This window comes from Electrona antarctica (assembly GCF_951216825.1).
Source record: "Electrona antarctica genome assembly, chromosome: 13".
In the NCBI taxonomy this organism is placed as follows: domain Eukaryota; kingdom Metazoa; phylum Chordata; class Actinopteri; order Myctophiformes; family Myctophidae; genus Electrona; species Electrona antarctica.
In genome coordinates, this window is record NC_136794.1 from 19,106,109 (window position 1) to 19,120,352 (window position 14,244).

Here is a 14,244-nt window from a genome sequence, read left to right on the forward strand (position 1 = left end):
ACCAAATCATAGGTAAGATCTGTTCTTTGTGTACCCATATGGAACAGCAACCACCAAATCATAGGTAAGATCTGTTCTTTGTGTACCCATATGGAACAGCAACCACCAAATCATAGGTAAGATCTGTTATTTGTGTACCCATATGGAACAGCAACCACCAAATCATAAGTAAGATCTGTTCTTTGTGTACCCATATGGAACAGCAACCACCAAATCATAGGTAAGATCTGTTCTTTGTGTACCCATATGGAACAGCAACCACCAAATCATAGGTAAGATCTGTTCTTTGTGTACCCATATGGAACAGCAACCACCAAATCATAGGTAAGATCTGTTCTTTGTGTACCCATATGGAACAGCAACCACCAAATCATAGGTAAGCGCACAAATGGGATGTGTTTTGCTGGACTTATCATGATTCTTGACTGCAAGGATTAGATTTTATAAAATATTATACATTATGCACCTTCAAAAACACGCGCACACACACACACACACACACACACATAAAATGTACGGAAGGGGAATGATTAGAAAATCTGAATAAATAGCAGCGGCGGCAAAGCACTGATGCCAGGTACAGTAGGTAGCACTTCCTGGGGTTTTCATGTTTTGCTGCATTGTAGAGCAGCATCGAGGCAGAGATGAGAGCGTGAGGTTAGATGAATAGCTGCGCCATCACACCGCACACAGAGGCGGAGTTCCCTTCTCCTGGCTGTGTGCTTTTGTGTTCCAGAATGAGCCCCCCCCCCCCCCCCCCCAGCTAACACTGCTCTGACACGCTGATAAATCATTGATCTCAGCCTGGTGTTGGTGCTGGGTGGATATTGCAGGGCGAGGCTATGCTAGCAGCTCCATTCAGGTCCACTGAGGTCTGACACAGGAAGTCATTTGTTTTGTTTGAAAGTGATCACAGATGGTCAGTTGAACACCTCCTCGGTGTGCGTGCGTGCGTGTGTGTGTGTGTGTGTGTGTGTGTGTTAGAGAGAGAGAGCAGGGTGATGGTCTGATTTTCATGGGGGGGGGGGGGGGGGGTGTTTGGGGGAACATGCCTCTGCTTTTAGAAATTAATAACCGGGAGGTTATTAATTTCCGTTGGCTGTGTTTTATCCTGCTCTTTCTTTTTGGGAAATAGACTGTGTAGTTGTCGATTAATATCACAATTTATTAACAATTAAATTAAAACATGTATTTCTAAAAAAATTATAAAACTCAAAACAGCAAGAATAGCAGATCTACAAGCTCACAACACATTGTGTGTGTGTGTGTGTGTGTGTGTGTGTGTGTGTGTGTGTGTGTGTGTGTGTGTGTCATATAAACTATACTTGCGTGTGTACATGTGCTACATATAAACTATACTTGCTTGTAGGTATGTATGCATTTATACGGAAGGGGAGGACAAACGGAGCTGAACATTTGAGAGGAGAAGAAATGTTGTGTACGTGGGTGGCACCGATGGGAACCTGGAATGAAAGCTGTTATTCACACAAAAGCAGCAGAGAGAATTCTCAAATCAAGAATCCATAACTGATATCCTTTCTGTTGTGGTTGTAGTTCACTGCTTTTTGTGCCATGATTATAATTTTCAAATACAATTGGACAATTTTGAGAAACTGCAATGCAAAGTGTGTTTGCCCTGATGCAAGTCACTGGTTGCAAGTAGGAGCCTGACCAGTTTGTTTTGGGAAGTCTGGCTAGTTGTGACCGCTAAGTTTAATTACAGCTAAACTTTTTGGAATATCACAATGGGTAAAAACACGTTTGGCAATGCACGTTTTAGGGAAGGTTCAGACAGCTTCCATGTGTTAGCTGATCTGAGTGAGGGGTATTGGTCAATGGTTGCAGGGTTGAATCAGGCTTTGAAGGTATGGGGGTGCTATACATTTGGTTGCTTTGTAGGCCAACATTGATTGATTGATTGAACATTTTATTCACAGTTTGTAGAATTGGTACAGTTCAAACGAAAGTACAGGTCAATACAAAATCTGCTATGAAGATAAAACCAGAAAAAGCACTATAGGACCCTAGAAAATGAATTTCGTTCCCACCTCATGGGCATTGGGTACTACTCACCCTTGCTTTGAGTTGCTTAGCGGATTGGATGATTGCACTCTCCCACAGTAATGAGGGAAAAAAAATGCACTATTGACAATTTACTTCATTAATTTTACACTCAGTGTTAGGGAACTCAGTAGATCCATACGCAGCCACAACAGCTTGGTATGGTATGGGGCAGTATCTGTCTCACAGGCAAGACAGAACTTGAAGTTGTCATCATTGAAGGCAATCTCAATGCAGTGAGATATTCTGGAGCCAGTGGCGATCCATCCTCCAGGATGACAACGCTCGCCCCCACAGAGCCGGGATCATCACAGAGTAGCCTACCTCCAGAATTTGGGAGTGGAGAGGATGGAATGGCCTGTCGTAAGTCCAGACCTCAACCCAATTGATTTTGAACACTTGTGGGATCAGCTTGGGCATGCTGTACGTGCTAGAGTGACCAACAAACCATGTTGGCTGACTTGCAACAAAACCTGGTTGAGGAATGGAATGCCATCCCACAGCAAAATGTGGCTAGGTTGGTTGACCAGCATGGTGCCAAGCTGTTGCAGCTGCTTTTGGATCTTCCACCCGCTACTGAGTTCCCTAACACTGAGTGTAATATTAATAAAGTGTAAAAATGGCCAATATGTGTTTCCTTATTACTGTGGGAGAGTGCAATCATCCAATCCACTAAGCAACTCAAAGCAAGTGTTGAATACCAACCGCTTGCCATTTTGGCCAATTGTTTGGAGGCGCTACCCTCACGTTTAGCTGTGTTGCTCATTCCATGAATGCCAGATCCTTACAATCTATACCTCGTTGTAAAGGTGACTAATCAATTATATAAAATACAATAACTATTGGTATTATTTAAGTGGAGAAATAATGGACCAAAGTTAAGTTTCCAAACTTTTGTTGCTGAGTTTAGATCATGAAATATAGCAAATATGTTAAAGAAAATGCTACAACTTAAGTGATTGGCTGACCGGACATAAATGTCCCTGGGGTTGGCCCGGATGGTTAGTTCAACCGTCTGGCCACCTAGGCTGCCAAGCCTCTCTCTCCCCTTTCCTGTCTGTATACTGTTCCCTATCAATAAAGGCATAAAAAGCCCCAAAACAAATCTTTAAAAAATGTCCCTGGGGTCAGCAGCAACGCGCATGCCAAGTTTGAAGTTGGTCGGTTGGACGATTCTCGAGATACGTTAATTAGATGGACGTATGTATGCAGCACGTACAGAGATTTTGTGCATTCATTATTTCATACTCCTCTGTATCAATAGGAATGTTCTGAACTCCATTACTTCACTTTAATTTTCTATTGTTTCAAATAAAGTAAATGTGTAACATACAAAGGTAGCTTTTTGGTTGTCCCTAAAGGTTTTCTGGGTGAAAATGTTGAATCAACATTTTGGCGATAGTGGCCATATATATATATATATATATATATATATATATAATATAATTAGTGTTCTAGATAGATGTAATAATAGATCAGTTAATGTGTTTCTAATGCTAAAAAATATAAAATAGACACCACGTTTGTCAAATGTGCAAAATTGCAGCCGAAGGTCGCCAGCTATACAAATGTTAGATGCTGTGACACTGTGGTACTTGAATAAATGTTTCATACCATATGTCATACCATATATTTGTTTTTAATTTTGTCCATTTTGTTTTTTGCATTATTCCAATTTAGGTGGGCTTGGTAGCATTTTGATAGATTTTCAGCCTTTGTTGCCCAAGGTGTGCTGCTTTTCTTTTCTACCTTTCATTACACAGTAGGTTGTGACATTTTTATGTATAAAACATAAGCTTTTGGCTAAATGTACTATGTGTATGTTTCATTGTGCTGGGTGCCAATCACTTAAGTTGAAGCGTTTTCTTTAACATATTTGCTACATTTTATGATCTAGATTCACATACGAGTGCAAATGCATTGAATGAGTAGTGCCCATGACGCGTGAACAAAACTGAAAGAAAAGACCTCTCAATATGGCCTAAGACATCAGGGTCCTCATTTTCAATTCATCAGTGTTTTGTACTGACAGTAACTGGTAGCCGGGCTGACTCCTGGGTGAGGAAGAGTCAAAGTGTAAACCTACAGGATAACACCAAGGTTCTTGGTCATTGATACATTGATAACACAAAAAAGTCCAGGGGACTTGTTTCCATTGTGGTCCTATGTATTCAATTCATCAACAAAACTGAAAATAAAATGATTAAAGTCCAGAGAAGTAAACAGACTTCAAACAGGGGAATAAGAAGTAGCCTACCATTACAGCACCCTACCGTTCTAATAATAATTAGACCTATTTGATCCTGTGGCGTAGATTACGTTTTCAGCTAGTTGCTTGTTTCCCACAGTTAGAGGTTGACTCAGGGCAGTATTATGCGTGTCTTAAGTACCAGGTCTTATTACTTAACTTAAGACCTGGAGGCGTGATCAATGCCATTTGGCTATTCTGAGTGGCCAAACAGCATTGAAGCATGTTTTGAACACTGACATCCAGACCCCACAGTTAAAAGCACTAAAGAAACATGTGCGGAGGTGCCGTAGGGCAGCGGATAGTTGGTGGACACCTCTGTGGTCTTTGGCATGGTGCCTGGTAGTATTCATCCTGCCTCGGGAGGCAGTGAGGCACCGACGAAGCCAATACTCATCGATGTACTCAGTACAATGGGTACTCAGTACAATGGGTACTCAGTACAATGGGTACTCAGTACAATTGAGACTGGCAGTAGGGAAGCTGAGAGGGAAACATTCATCTTCAGCAGGGACATAATTATGTGTATGAAAGACTCAGCTGCTGGTCATGATGAGGCCAGATCTAACTTAATCATCAAAACTAGACATTCAATTGTTAAGCCTTCTTTGACCCACATCTTCACCAAATCTCCTGAAACTGGAATAATACCCAATGACATTAAAATAGTAGTAGTTCCTGTTTACAAATCTGGAGACCATTAGTGTATTTAGAAACTACTGCCCTATTTCTGTTTTCTCTGTGAAATTGGTCTAACAGAATGATGGAACATCTGCAGGACTGTAACATTCTGTATGAACACCAATATGGATTCAGGAAAAATCATTCTACAGAAATGGCTATACTTCAATTGGTTGATAAATTCATACTGCATTCAATAATAATGAATATGCTTTGAGAATTTCCTTGACTTATCGAAAGCATTTGATACTGTTAATTATGACATTCTTCTTCAAAAGTTGTTACACTATGGATTTGCTGGAATCACACATACATGTTTTTTAAAATTATATTCATAACCGTCAAAAAATTGTCATCAACGGTAGGTCATCAGCGCGACTCCAATAAGACAGACTAAATTAATTGCGTGGGTTAGGTCTCCAGCTCAATATGAGCTAACAATTAGCTTTATCAGCAAAGTCCTGGCTATTTCTTTAATTAAAAGATAAAATTACATCATTCTGTGTTGTTTATCCAGACCAGGGGACATTGCTGTCAAATGAAAGCCTTCACTCAAACATTAACATGGACATAGAATGAAACATTAACTGAACCTCTTGTCAGGCATAACAACATACATTAATAGGTTGACTTCCGGGTGCTTCAAACGCCACTGAGCAACTTCCATTGAAATGAATGGCTGGGGATGAGGTTGTCCGGTCTCTAGATTATGTATAACTCTATGGGATGACCCCTTTCTCGGGATGACCCCTTTCTCTGTAATTTTCCTTCTATCTTCTGCCATTATAATCAATGGGATTCTAATACTTTACACTCAGCAAATAAAAAAAATATATATAACCCTTTTACCTAGTCTGCTACAGATGGTACAATTGGTGGGTGGTGCTAAAGTGAAAACCAGGTATACTTAATAAACTAATTTTAACACTTCCTGTACACTTTTTTGAAAATAATAGTATAATCATAGTAGGCCTACCTGATCATATTTTAGGGGGGGGGGGGGGGGGGGGGGATCACGGCACTCAATCTTTAATTAATTATTGCCATTGAAGTAAACTACACAGACTGCTGTTTATGTAAAATGTCTTATGGCTGCTGATGTACCCTTTACTTACATTTATATTGCATAATTTGCAAATGGCTTGGAGTGTGCACAGGAGAGTGCACAATTTTGTTTATTTTATTTTACTGTGTGGGGATGCGATTCTCTACTAGCTTTTGTGTAATATACCTGAGCCAATTCCAGGAATCACAATCAGTTTTCATTTTAATTTTGTCATATCCCAGTCTTACAGGTGTAAAGCAGTGGGTGTTTTTTGTGGACACTCATTTTGAAAGCATTTTGTAGTATTACGTGAGAAAAGAGATTCAGAGCAAAGGGAAAGAGATAGGAAACTAGTTAAATAGAACAAATCGATGTTTACATATGGCGTATGTGAAAGCAGATACTGTATATATACATGATATTTAGGACGTTAGCATCATATATGCAGATGTGTACGTATTATTTTGAAACATTAGCATCATATGCAGGTGAAGGAATGTAGCGGCAACGCATTATCTTGTCAAGATGACATCCTGGCTGAATGTTTAAACTCGTCCTTGTATGTGTGTTACAGGTGTGGCTCAAGTGCTCAATAGGCTGGATGGTAAGCCATTTGATGATGCAGACCAGCGTCTTTTTGAGGTAAATTACAATTAATTTCTGCTCTGGGGAATTATCAGGGGTTAAATGTTTGTAGTTGAATCTATTACTGATCAGTCTGTGTAATTCTCTTCTCAGGCATTTGTGATCTTCTGTGGTCTGGGAATCAACAACACCATCATGTACGACCAAGTCAAGAAGTCTTGGGCTAAACAGTCAGTGGCTCTGGATGTAAGAACTAACTACTTGAAGGGCTAATTTATACTTTGTTGCATGAACGTGCAGCTTGAAAACAACACAATTGTGTGATTAAAGGGTAAGACCACTTTTGTAGAGGTTTGGGTTGTGTAGTTACCTTGCCATGATGTAACTCCAAATGTGGACAAGAAATCAAAAATAATTTCTCCAGTGATTAGAAATTGATAATTCAAAATATGCTCCTCATTGACTTACATTGTACGCTGAAACAGCTCTCAAAGTCACTCTTTTAGTACGTAAACAAACACAAACAAAGTTGTTTCATACAATATAGAGCAACACCAAAACTCATGTGGTTTTATTTCTTCATAAAAATGTTAACTTCCTGTTGATTTGTCCATTTTTATTCAGAAGAAAACCCGGACTGGATCCATGGATCCGGATCCAGATCTTCATATAGTAAAATCAACAGGAAGTTACCATTTTTATGAAGAAATAAAACCACATGAGTTTTGGTGTTGCTCTATATTGTCTGAAACAACTTTGTTTGTGTTTGTTTACGTACTAAAAGAGTGACTTTGAGAGCTGTTTCAGCGTACAATGTAAGTCAATGAGGAGCATATTTTGAATTATCAATTTCTAATCACTGGAGAAATTATTTTTGATTTCTTGTCCACATTTGGAGTTACATCATGGCAAGGTAACTACACAACCCAAACCTCTACAAAAGTGGTCTTACCCTTTAAGTATACTATTAAGCAATATTACACGATAGGGTGTTCGTTATCGTCATTAATGCATGCCTGCGGTACCGTAGAAACCCGCCCGCAGGGCGAGTTCCGAACGATAAAGAACACCCTTGAGTGTAATATTGCAATTATAACACTAAGGTGGTTTTTCGGAAAACCGACGGAAAAACGCAGCTACAAATCCGAAAACGCGCCCAGTGTGCAGGGACCTTTAACCTTAAAACTAAGAGAAACGCTGAAAAATATAATTTTTTCAATGACAGATGTAGCCACTACGACCTCAGCCTAGTGGAGGTCGCTTCACGCCCTTAGGCGTATTACTGGTGTGAATACAGCTACATGTATACGTTACATTGAGATAGTTTTGAGAACAAGGCAAAAAAGCCGACAGTGAGGCCTTGAAGCTCATGAAGCATGCCTGAGTGAGCCGCTAGGTGAGCAGGCCAAGCAGCCGATGATTGCCATCCAAGCTGGCAAACCATGGTGGATGGAATATGTTATCATCTGTTTTGAAACAGATGATAACATATTCCATCATCCGGAGGACATTGAGTGAAACGTTCAACAAACTATTTTGTATTGTTCTTAGTGTTTTATGGGCTGATGGCATATAAGCTTACTTTGTACAGTGTATAGCTTTTCAGCACTGCTCTGCCTCATACTCATGCTGGGAGTTTTCTAGTGTTGCATTTCTGCTGGACTGGTACTGACAGGGAAAGTAACAAAACAAAGAGTCGGATCATCATAATCTTCAGAGTCCTGTGGATCTAGATAGATGCATTGCTTATGGAATCGCTGAATAAACATTTGATGTTTTTGATTAAATAAGTGCACGCTATACATACGTATGTCTCACAGGAAATGAGGAAGTGTAGAGATGGATTCAGAGCTGAAGTCTCTGCTCAAACTTCAATGTATTGCTGTCCACACTGATATGCAGTAATAGTAATGTGTTATGTATTTAATCCTGGTCTAAAACTGTACTACTCCTAGAGTACAACTGAATATTTACATTAACATTTAAAATGAAATAAAATACACAGTAAAATATATGTAACTCTTTTCTTGCAGGTACTGTCCTATCATGCCACTTGTTCCAAGACTGAAGTTGACAAATTTAAGGTAAAGGATATTAGTGTTTTATTCTGAAAGTGTATTTAGGAGATGAGGACTTATTTGAGATCATGCATTTCTTCCAGTTTCCTACATGAGAAGATTACAATAATATCATGTCATAATATTAAGCAATAATTCTCAGTTGGTGGTGCTTTATTGTGATTATATCATGGCTTTAATATAATATAATATGATATATCACAGTGTCACAGACTGTCTTAAACACAGTTGCCAGTGATTAGTGGAAAAACATCCCCAAATGTTTATTTTGCTAACCAAAACCTAGCGTAGCAGTGAGGTACCGTCATTATACAACGGAAAAGAGTCTCAATGGACAGTTCCAAGTTGGCCATTTTATCAATGATATTAGACAGAGACCCTATTGTATACAAGAAAAGACTCTAATGATCTGTCAGGAGCTCAGGACACTTATGTATAGTAAAATGCAGAAACATTTGGTGCATAAAAGTTAACCATAGGCAGACAATATCCTAGATGTTATTTTCAGAATGCAACTGGTTCACTTGTAGACCCTTTTAATTAAGAGAACTATTTCTAATTGGAATGTTGGCACTCATTACCTTCAAATGGGAAACATGAAAAAATCTATGGCAACGGAGAAATAATTGATTACATGTCTGTCAGTGTTCAATTGCCAATCGCTCCCAAGTCCTGGAGTTGGGCATGAGCATTAATATGCGTTCTAGAGACTGGAGGCAAGTCAGTTCCCAGATGAAAATAAACTAATTGTGGTGGTGAAATGGATTAGTGCAATCAATAGTCAATCACTCTCATTACATTATTAATACAGTCAAGGAACAGGAAACAATTCATTCTTAATTGACACAACATTTCTGTAGATGTAGATATGACCTATTTTTCTTGAACATTTATGGACTGCCTTCAACTCCCTCCACACAAGCCGCACCCCCACCCCCTGTGGCCATTAGCACGACGCAAGAACTCCGCTTTGCAGCCTTGCTTGTGTGATCTTCCAGCCCCCTCATACAGCGGTGTGCTCTGCGCTCTGCTCCCTGCCGTCATGCACGCCTTTCATTACTGCTCTACATATGGAGGCTATAGCAGGGGTTCTCAACCCGTGGGTCGCGACCCCTCGGGGGGTCGCCAAATTATTTTAGGGGGTCCCCAAATTATTTTCCAAAAAAAAAAAGATTTTTTTTTAAATTTTATTTTCACTTTTTTTCAAAAATAGCAGACCTACAAGCTCGTAGCGCGCCACTCGGTGGCGCGCTATGAGCTTGTAGATCTGCTATTTTTCAATAGCTAAATTATAACAATGCTTAAAACACCAAAAGGGGTTCCCGCCCAAAATGGTTTAAGGTTATTGTAGCAGTCAATTTATATTGGGGGTCGGGAGGGGGCGGGGCGGGGGTCCCGAGACGTTGCCAAAGCATTTTCGGGGGTCCCCGGCCAAAAACGTTGAGAACCCCTGGGCTATAGCATTCCGTCGAAATGTAACTGTCACTGGCAAACAACCCCGGCTGTCATTCTTCATAGCCCCGGGGCACTGAATTATAGAGGAAGCCACCTGCTGACCTGAAAGACATACAGCTGTGTGATAGATATGACATATCTGGGATTGTATGCACAGAGAAAGGAATGTTTCAGTTGTACTGACATTTTTAACTTGTGGAGCTGATTGCCCTGTAAGAATGGCAGGCCATAAAATAAGGCTCTATCTATGTAATGGTTTGAATTCTAATCTGTATGCTGACTGGAGAAGAGTGCTGTGTGAGTCTGCACAGTTTGATCTTGTGCTCATTAGAGCTCTATAAAGACTGCTGTAAAGGTTGGTTGAGCACAATAGGATTCACTGTTTTTCTGTGTTCAGAAAAGTCATTGATGACTACAGTTAAGGTTTCGTCAATGAGCTTTGAGAGTAAACAACAGCCATCTCCTCTGGTTATAAGAGTCCTCATTAATCTGAACTTTTTTCTGAATGAGTCCTCTGAGTCTTAATTAGCATGTTTCCATATCTCTTCCACTTGAGTGTCTGACTTCTGACCTCTGCCTCTCTGAGCTCTCATGTTTCCTTTCTGAACTCATATTTCCTCTTTCCTACGCTTTGTTTTTGTTTTGTTTTTCCCGTGCGTCTCCATAACAGGCTGCTAACATTCCTCTTGTTTGTGAGCTGGGCATCGATCTGCTTTCCTTTGATGATTTTTCTCTGGACATGGATGCCATGATAACAGCGGCTCTGAGAATGTTCACGGAACTGGGCATTGTGCAGAAGTTCAAGATTGATTATGAGGTGAGATCTCTCAGTCTCTGGGTCTTCACTGTCTTGTCTGCCCGCATGTATCTCTTTCTCTACCTGTGTGTCTGTCTGCCTGCCCCGTTTCATGTCCTTTGGACGTGTTTCAGATTCAGTTGAAGTAGTCCAAAGCTTGGCGTGCTCAACCCACAGAACTTGGAAAAGGACGGTGCAGACTCTAAACCAAAAGTAATATCAAAAGAATAAGAAAATGAATGAAATGTAGAGTGAAAAAAACAAAAGTCACAAGTATAGAACCCTGTGGGACCAAGTAGCCTATGTAGGGTTAATGTAGCTAATAGCTATACATGTTCTCCTTGCTCTCCAGACACTGTGCAGATGGCTGCTGACTGTCAGAAAGAACTACCGCATGGTCCTATACCACAACTGGAGGCACGCGTTCAACGTTTGCCAGTGCATGTTCGCCATGCTAACGGTGAATATGAAACACTCTCACTCTGTATTCGCGTCATGTCACCTATTATATAATATTAAATCTGCACACCTGTTATCTGTGCACATTGGGTTGCCCTTATATTTGTTCTGTTCTTTAATTACTCATTTCTCTTTGCCTTCCCTGCAATTTATTTGCGGTTCAACTTAACAACCTTGTGTCTTACTAAGCATACAAACAGCAGATGCTGTGTAGATGTTTGCTTGAATAGAGTCCCCAGTGAATTGCCTCATGCAGTTCCTGGAGCTTTTTACTTTATCATTTCCGCAGGGCAGCGTGCACACATGCATGAACGCACGCATGCACTCACGCATGCATTCACGCACGCATGCACTCACGCATGCATTCACGCACGCATTCACGCACGCACGCACGCACGCACGCACGCACGCACGCACGCACGCACGCACGCACGCACGCACGCACGCACGCACGCACACAAGCATGCACTTACACAAGCACCACAGTAGTTAATTTAATCAAGCACAGCATTAATGTATGGTCTCCCATCTGAATTGATTATTGGCAGAGGGTAGTGAAATAGTAGTGTGTAAGCTGTTTTGGGCCTCATTCTCTCTCCTGCCATGTGTTTTAATGAGTGGGCTGAGGACTGCTATCCTTGCCACTATCCCCACAGTGACTCACTCAGCACAAGGCCTCTAGAACACCCCCCCCCCCCCCCCCCCCCCAATTCAAGTCACTAAGACTACTCCCTGTAGTGGCTGCATTACTGCATTTCCAAACGGCCTCCCATGGTACTGGTTTTAGGATGATACCATCATCTGCCGTTTTTTTAATGTGCTGTGCCCTTGCACTATTACAATAACCAGGATTCTGATCATGTATTGTGTGTGTGTGTGTGTGTGTGTGTGTGTGTGTGTGTGTGTGTGTGTGTGTGTGTGTGTGTGTGTGTGTGTGTGTGTGTGTGTGTGTGTGTGTGTGTGTGCCTGTGTGTGTGTGTGTGCCTGCGTGCGTGCGGGTGGGTGGGTGGGTGGGTGCGTGCCAATCAGACGGCAGGCTTCCAGGAGACGCTGACGGAGGTGGAGATCCTGGCGCTCATCGTGGGCTGTGTGTGTCACGATCTCGACCACAGAGGAACCAATAACGCTTTCCAGGCCAAGTAGGAGCCTCTGTCTGTCTCTGTGTGTCTGATGCTGCTCTGTCTGTGTCTGTGTGTCTGATGCTGCTCTGTCTGTGTCTGTGTCTGATGCTGCTCTGTCTGTCCATTCTCCCCTTTCATCTTTACCTCTCTCTCTTTCTCTATCCCCCTTTCTCTCACTCACTCTCTCCATTTTATCCCTCTTCCCCCCCTCTCTCTCTGTCTCTGTCTCTCCATCGTTCTCTCGCCCCTATCCCTCTCTTTCTCTCCTTCTTTCTCCATGTCTTTCTCTGTCTCCCACTTTCTTCCCCTCTCTCTCTCTCTCTCCCTGTCTCCCCCTTTCTTTCACTCTCTACTCCCCCTCACTCCTTCTCCATCTATTACGCACGCACGCACGCACGCACGCACGCACGCACGCACGCACGCACGCACGCACGCACGCACGCACGCACGCACGCACGCACGCGCGCACACACACACACACACACACACACACACACACACACACACACACACACACACACACACACACACACACACACACACACACACACACACACAATAGTATGTTTTACTTACCCACCTGCAGCAGTCTGCTGTTAGTCCAGCCCCAAAAAAAATCATCTAGAGTCAAGCAGCAAGTTGCATAAGCCTTATATAAGCTTCTGTTTAATGAAGCCACCGTAAACACTGCAGAGTCTCACAATTAGAGCAGCAGGTAAAATTGCTGTTGAATTTCTTAACGTTGGTGTTGTTCTCTGCCCACGCAGCCCAGTTACGACACAGCCAGCTCAGTCCCCATGTGTGTTTTTGCACTTATTTGCACTGAATGGAGATGAGAGCCGATGTAGTCGCTTTAGCTGCTGTTTAGATTACGACTCTCTGATTTCTTTATTATTGAGCCAAAAGTGTGATTTGGTGAGGGACTTACAAGTGTACTCCATACTCCGTTGAATGCTGATGATATTATCCCTCTTTAATGTGTGTGTGTGTGTGTGTGTGTGTGTGTGTGTGTGTGTGTGTGTGTGTGTGTGTGTGTGTGTGTGTGTGTGTGTGTGTGTGTGTGTGTGTGTGTGTGTGTGTGTGTGTGTGTGTGTGTGTGTGTGTGTGTGTGTGTGTGTGTGTGTGTGTGTGTGTGTGTGTGCGCGCCTGTGTACATGCGTGTCTGTCTGTCAGGACTGGCTCAGCCCTCTCTCTGCTTTATGGGACCTCTGCTACCCTGGAGCACCACCACTTCAACCATGCTGTGATGATCCTGCAGAGCGAGGTGCACAATGTTTTCACTATCTCCTGCTGCAATGCAGTTTTGCTGTGTACTCATCTGATTACACAGCGGGCCACTTCCAACACAATCTGACACCAAGTTGTTGTTATAGTCACTTAAGCCCTATGTCGCATCGTGCTTTGCATTGCGACGCATCAATACTGCACGTTGTGAGCTTGGAGATGTGTCTTTTTTTATTGTTGAATTCTTTAAATTCTTAAAAGAAAACATTCTTAAAAAAAACTAAAAAGTTTGCCATAATGTCATGCAATGTCAACCACTTAAACCCTCTATAAACTAATACTCAATCGACCTGTACTTGGCTCTGTACTGGTCCACACTTTTGTTTCGCTATAAATCTCTCTGCCGAAAATAGACGTCACGCAACATGATGCGAGATCAGCTATTCTTTGCCGAATGTTAACATTCTACAAATGTCTTGTTTTCTGAAAAT

At 41.8% G+C, this 14,244-nt stretch overlaps 1 protein-coding gene across 1 annotated transcript in view; it reads left to right on the top strand.

Annotated features, from left to right (window-relative positions):
* pde11a (phosphodiesterase 11a) overlaps positions 1–14,244 on the top strand; it is a 56,553-nt gene that overhangs the window by 32,468 nt on the left and 9,841 nt on the right. Inside the window, exons 8-14 of the mRNA XM_079517979.1 lie at positions 6,610–6,677; positions 6,774–6,866; positions 8,654–8,704; positions 10,824–10,970; positions 11,302–11,409; positions 12,438–12,547; positions 13,703–13,793. Of these exons, the coding sequence (XP_079374105.1) occupies positions 6,610–6,677; positions 6,774–6,866; positions 8,654–8,704; positions 10,824–10,970; positions 11,302–11,409; positions 12,438–12,547; positions 13,703–13,793 (668 nt within the window). The remainder of the gene's footprint in view (positions 1–6,609; positions 6,678–6,773; positions 6,867–8,653; positions 8,705–10,823; positions 10,971–11,301; positions 11,410–12,437; positions 12,548–13,702; positions 13,794–14,244) is intronic.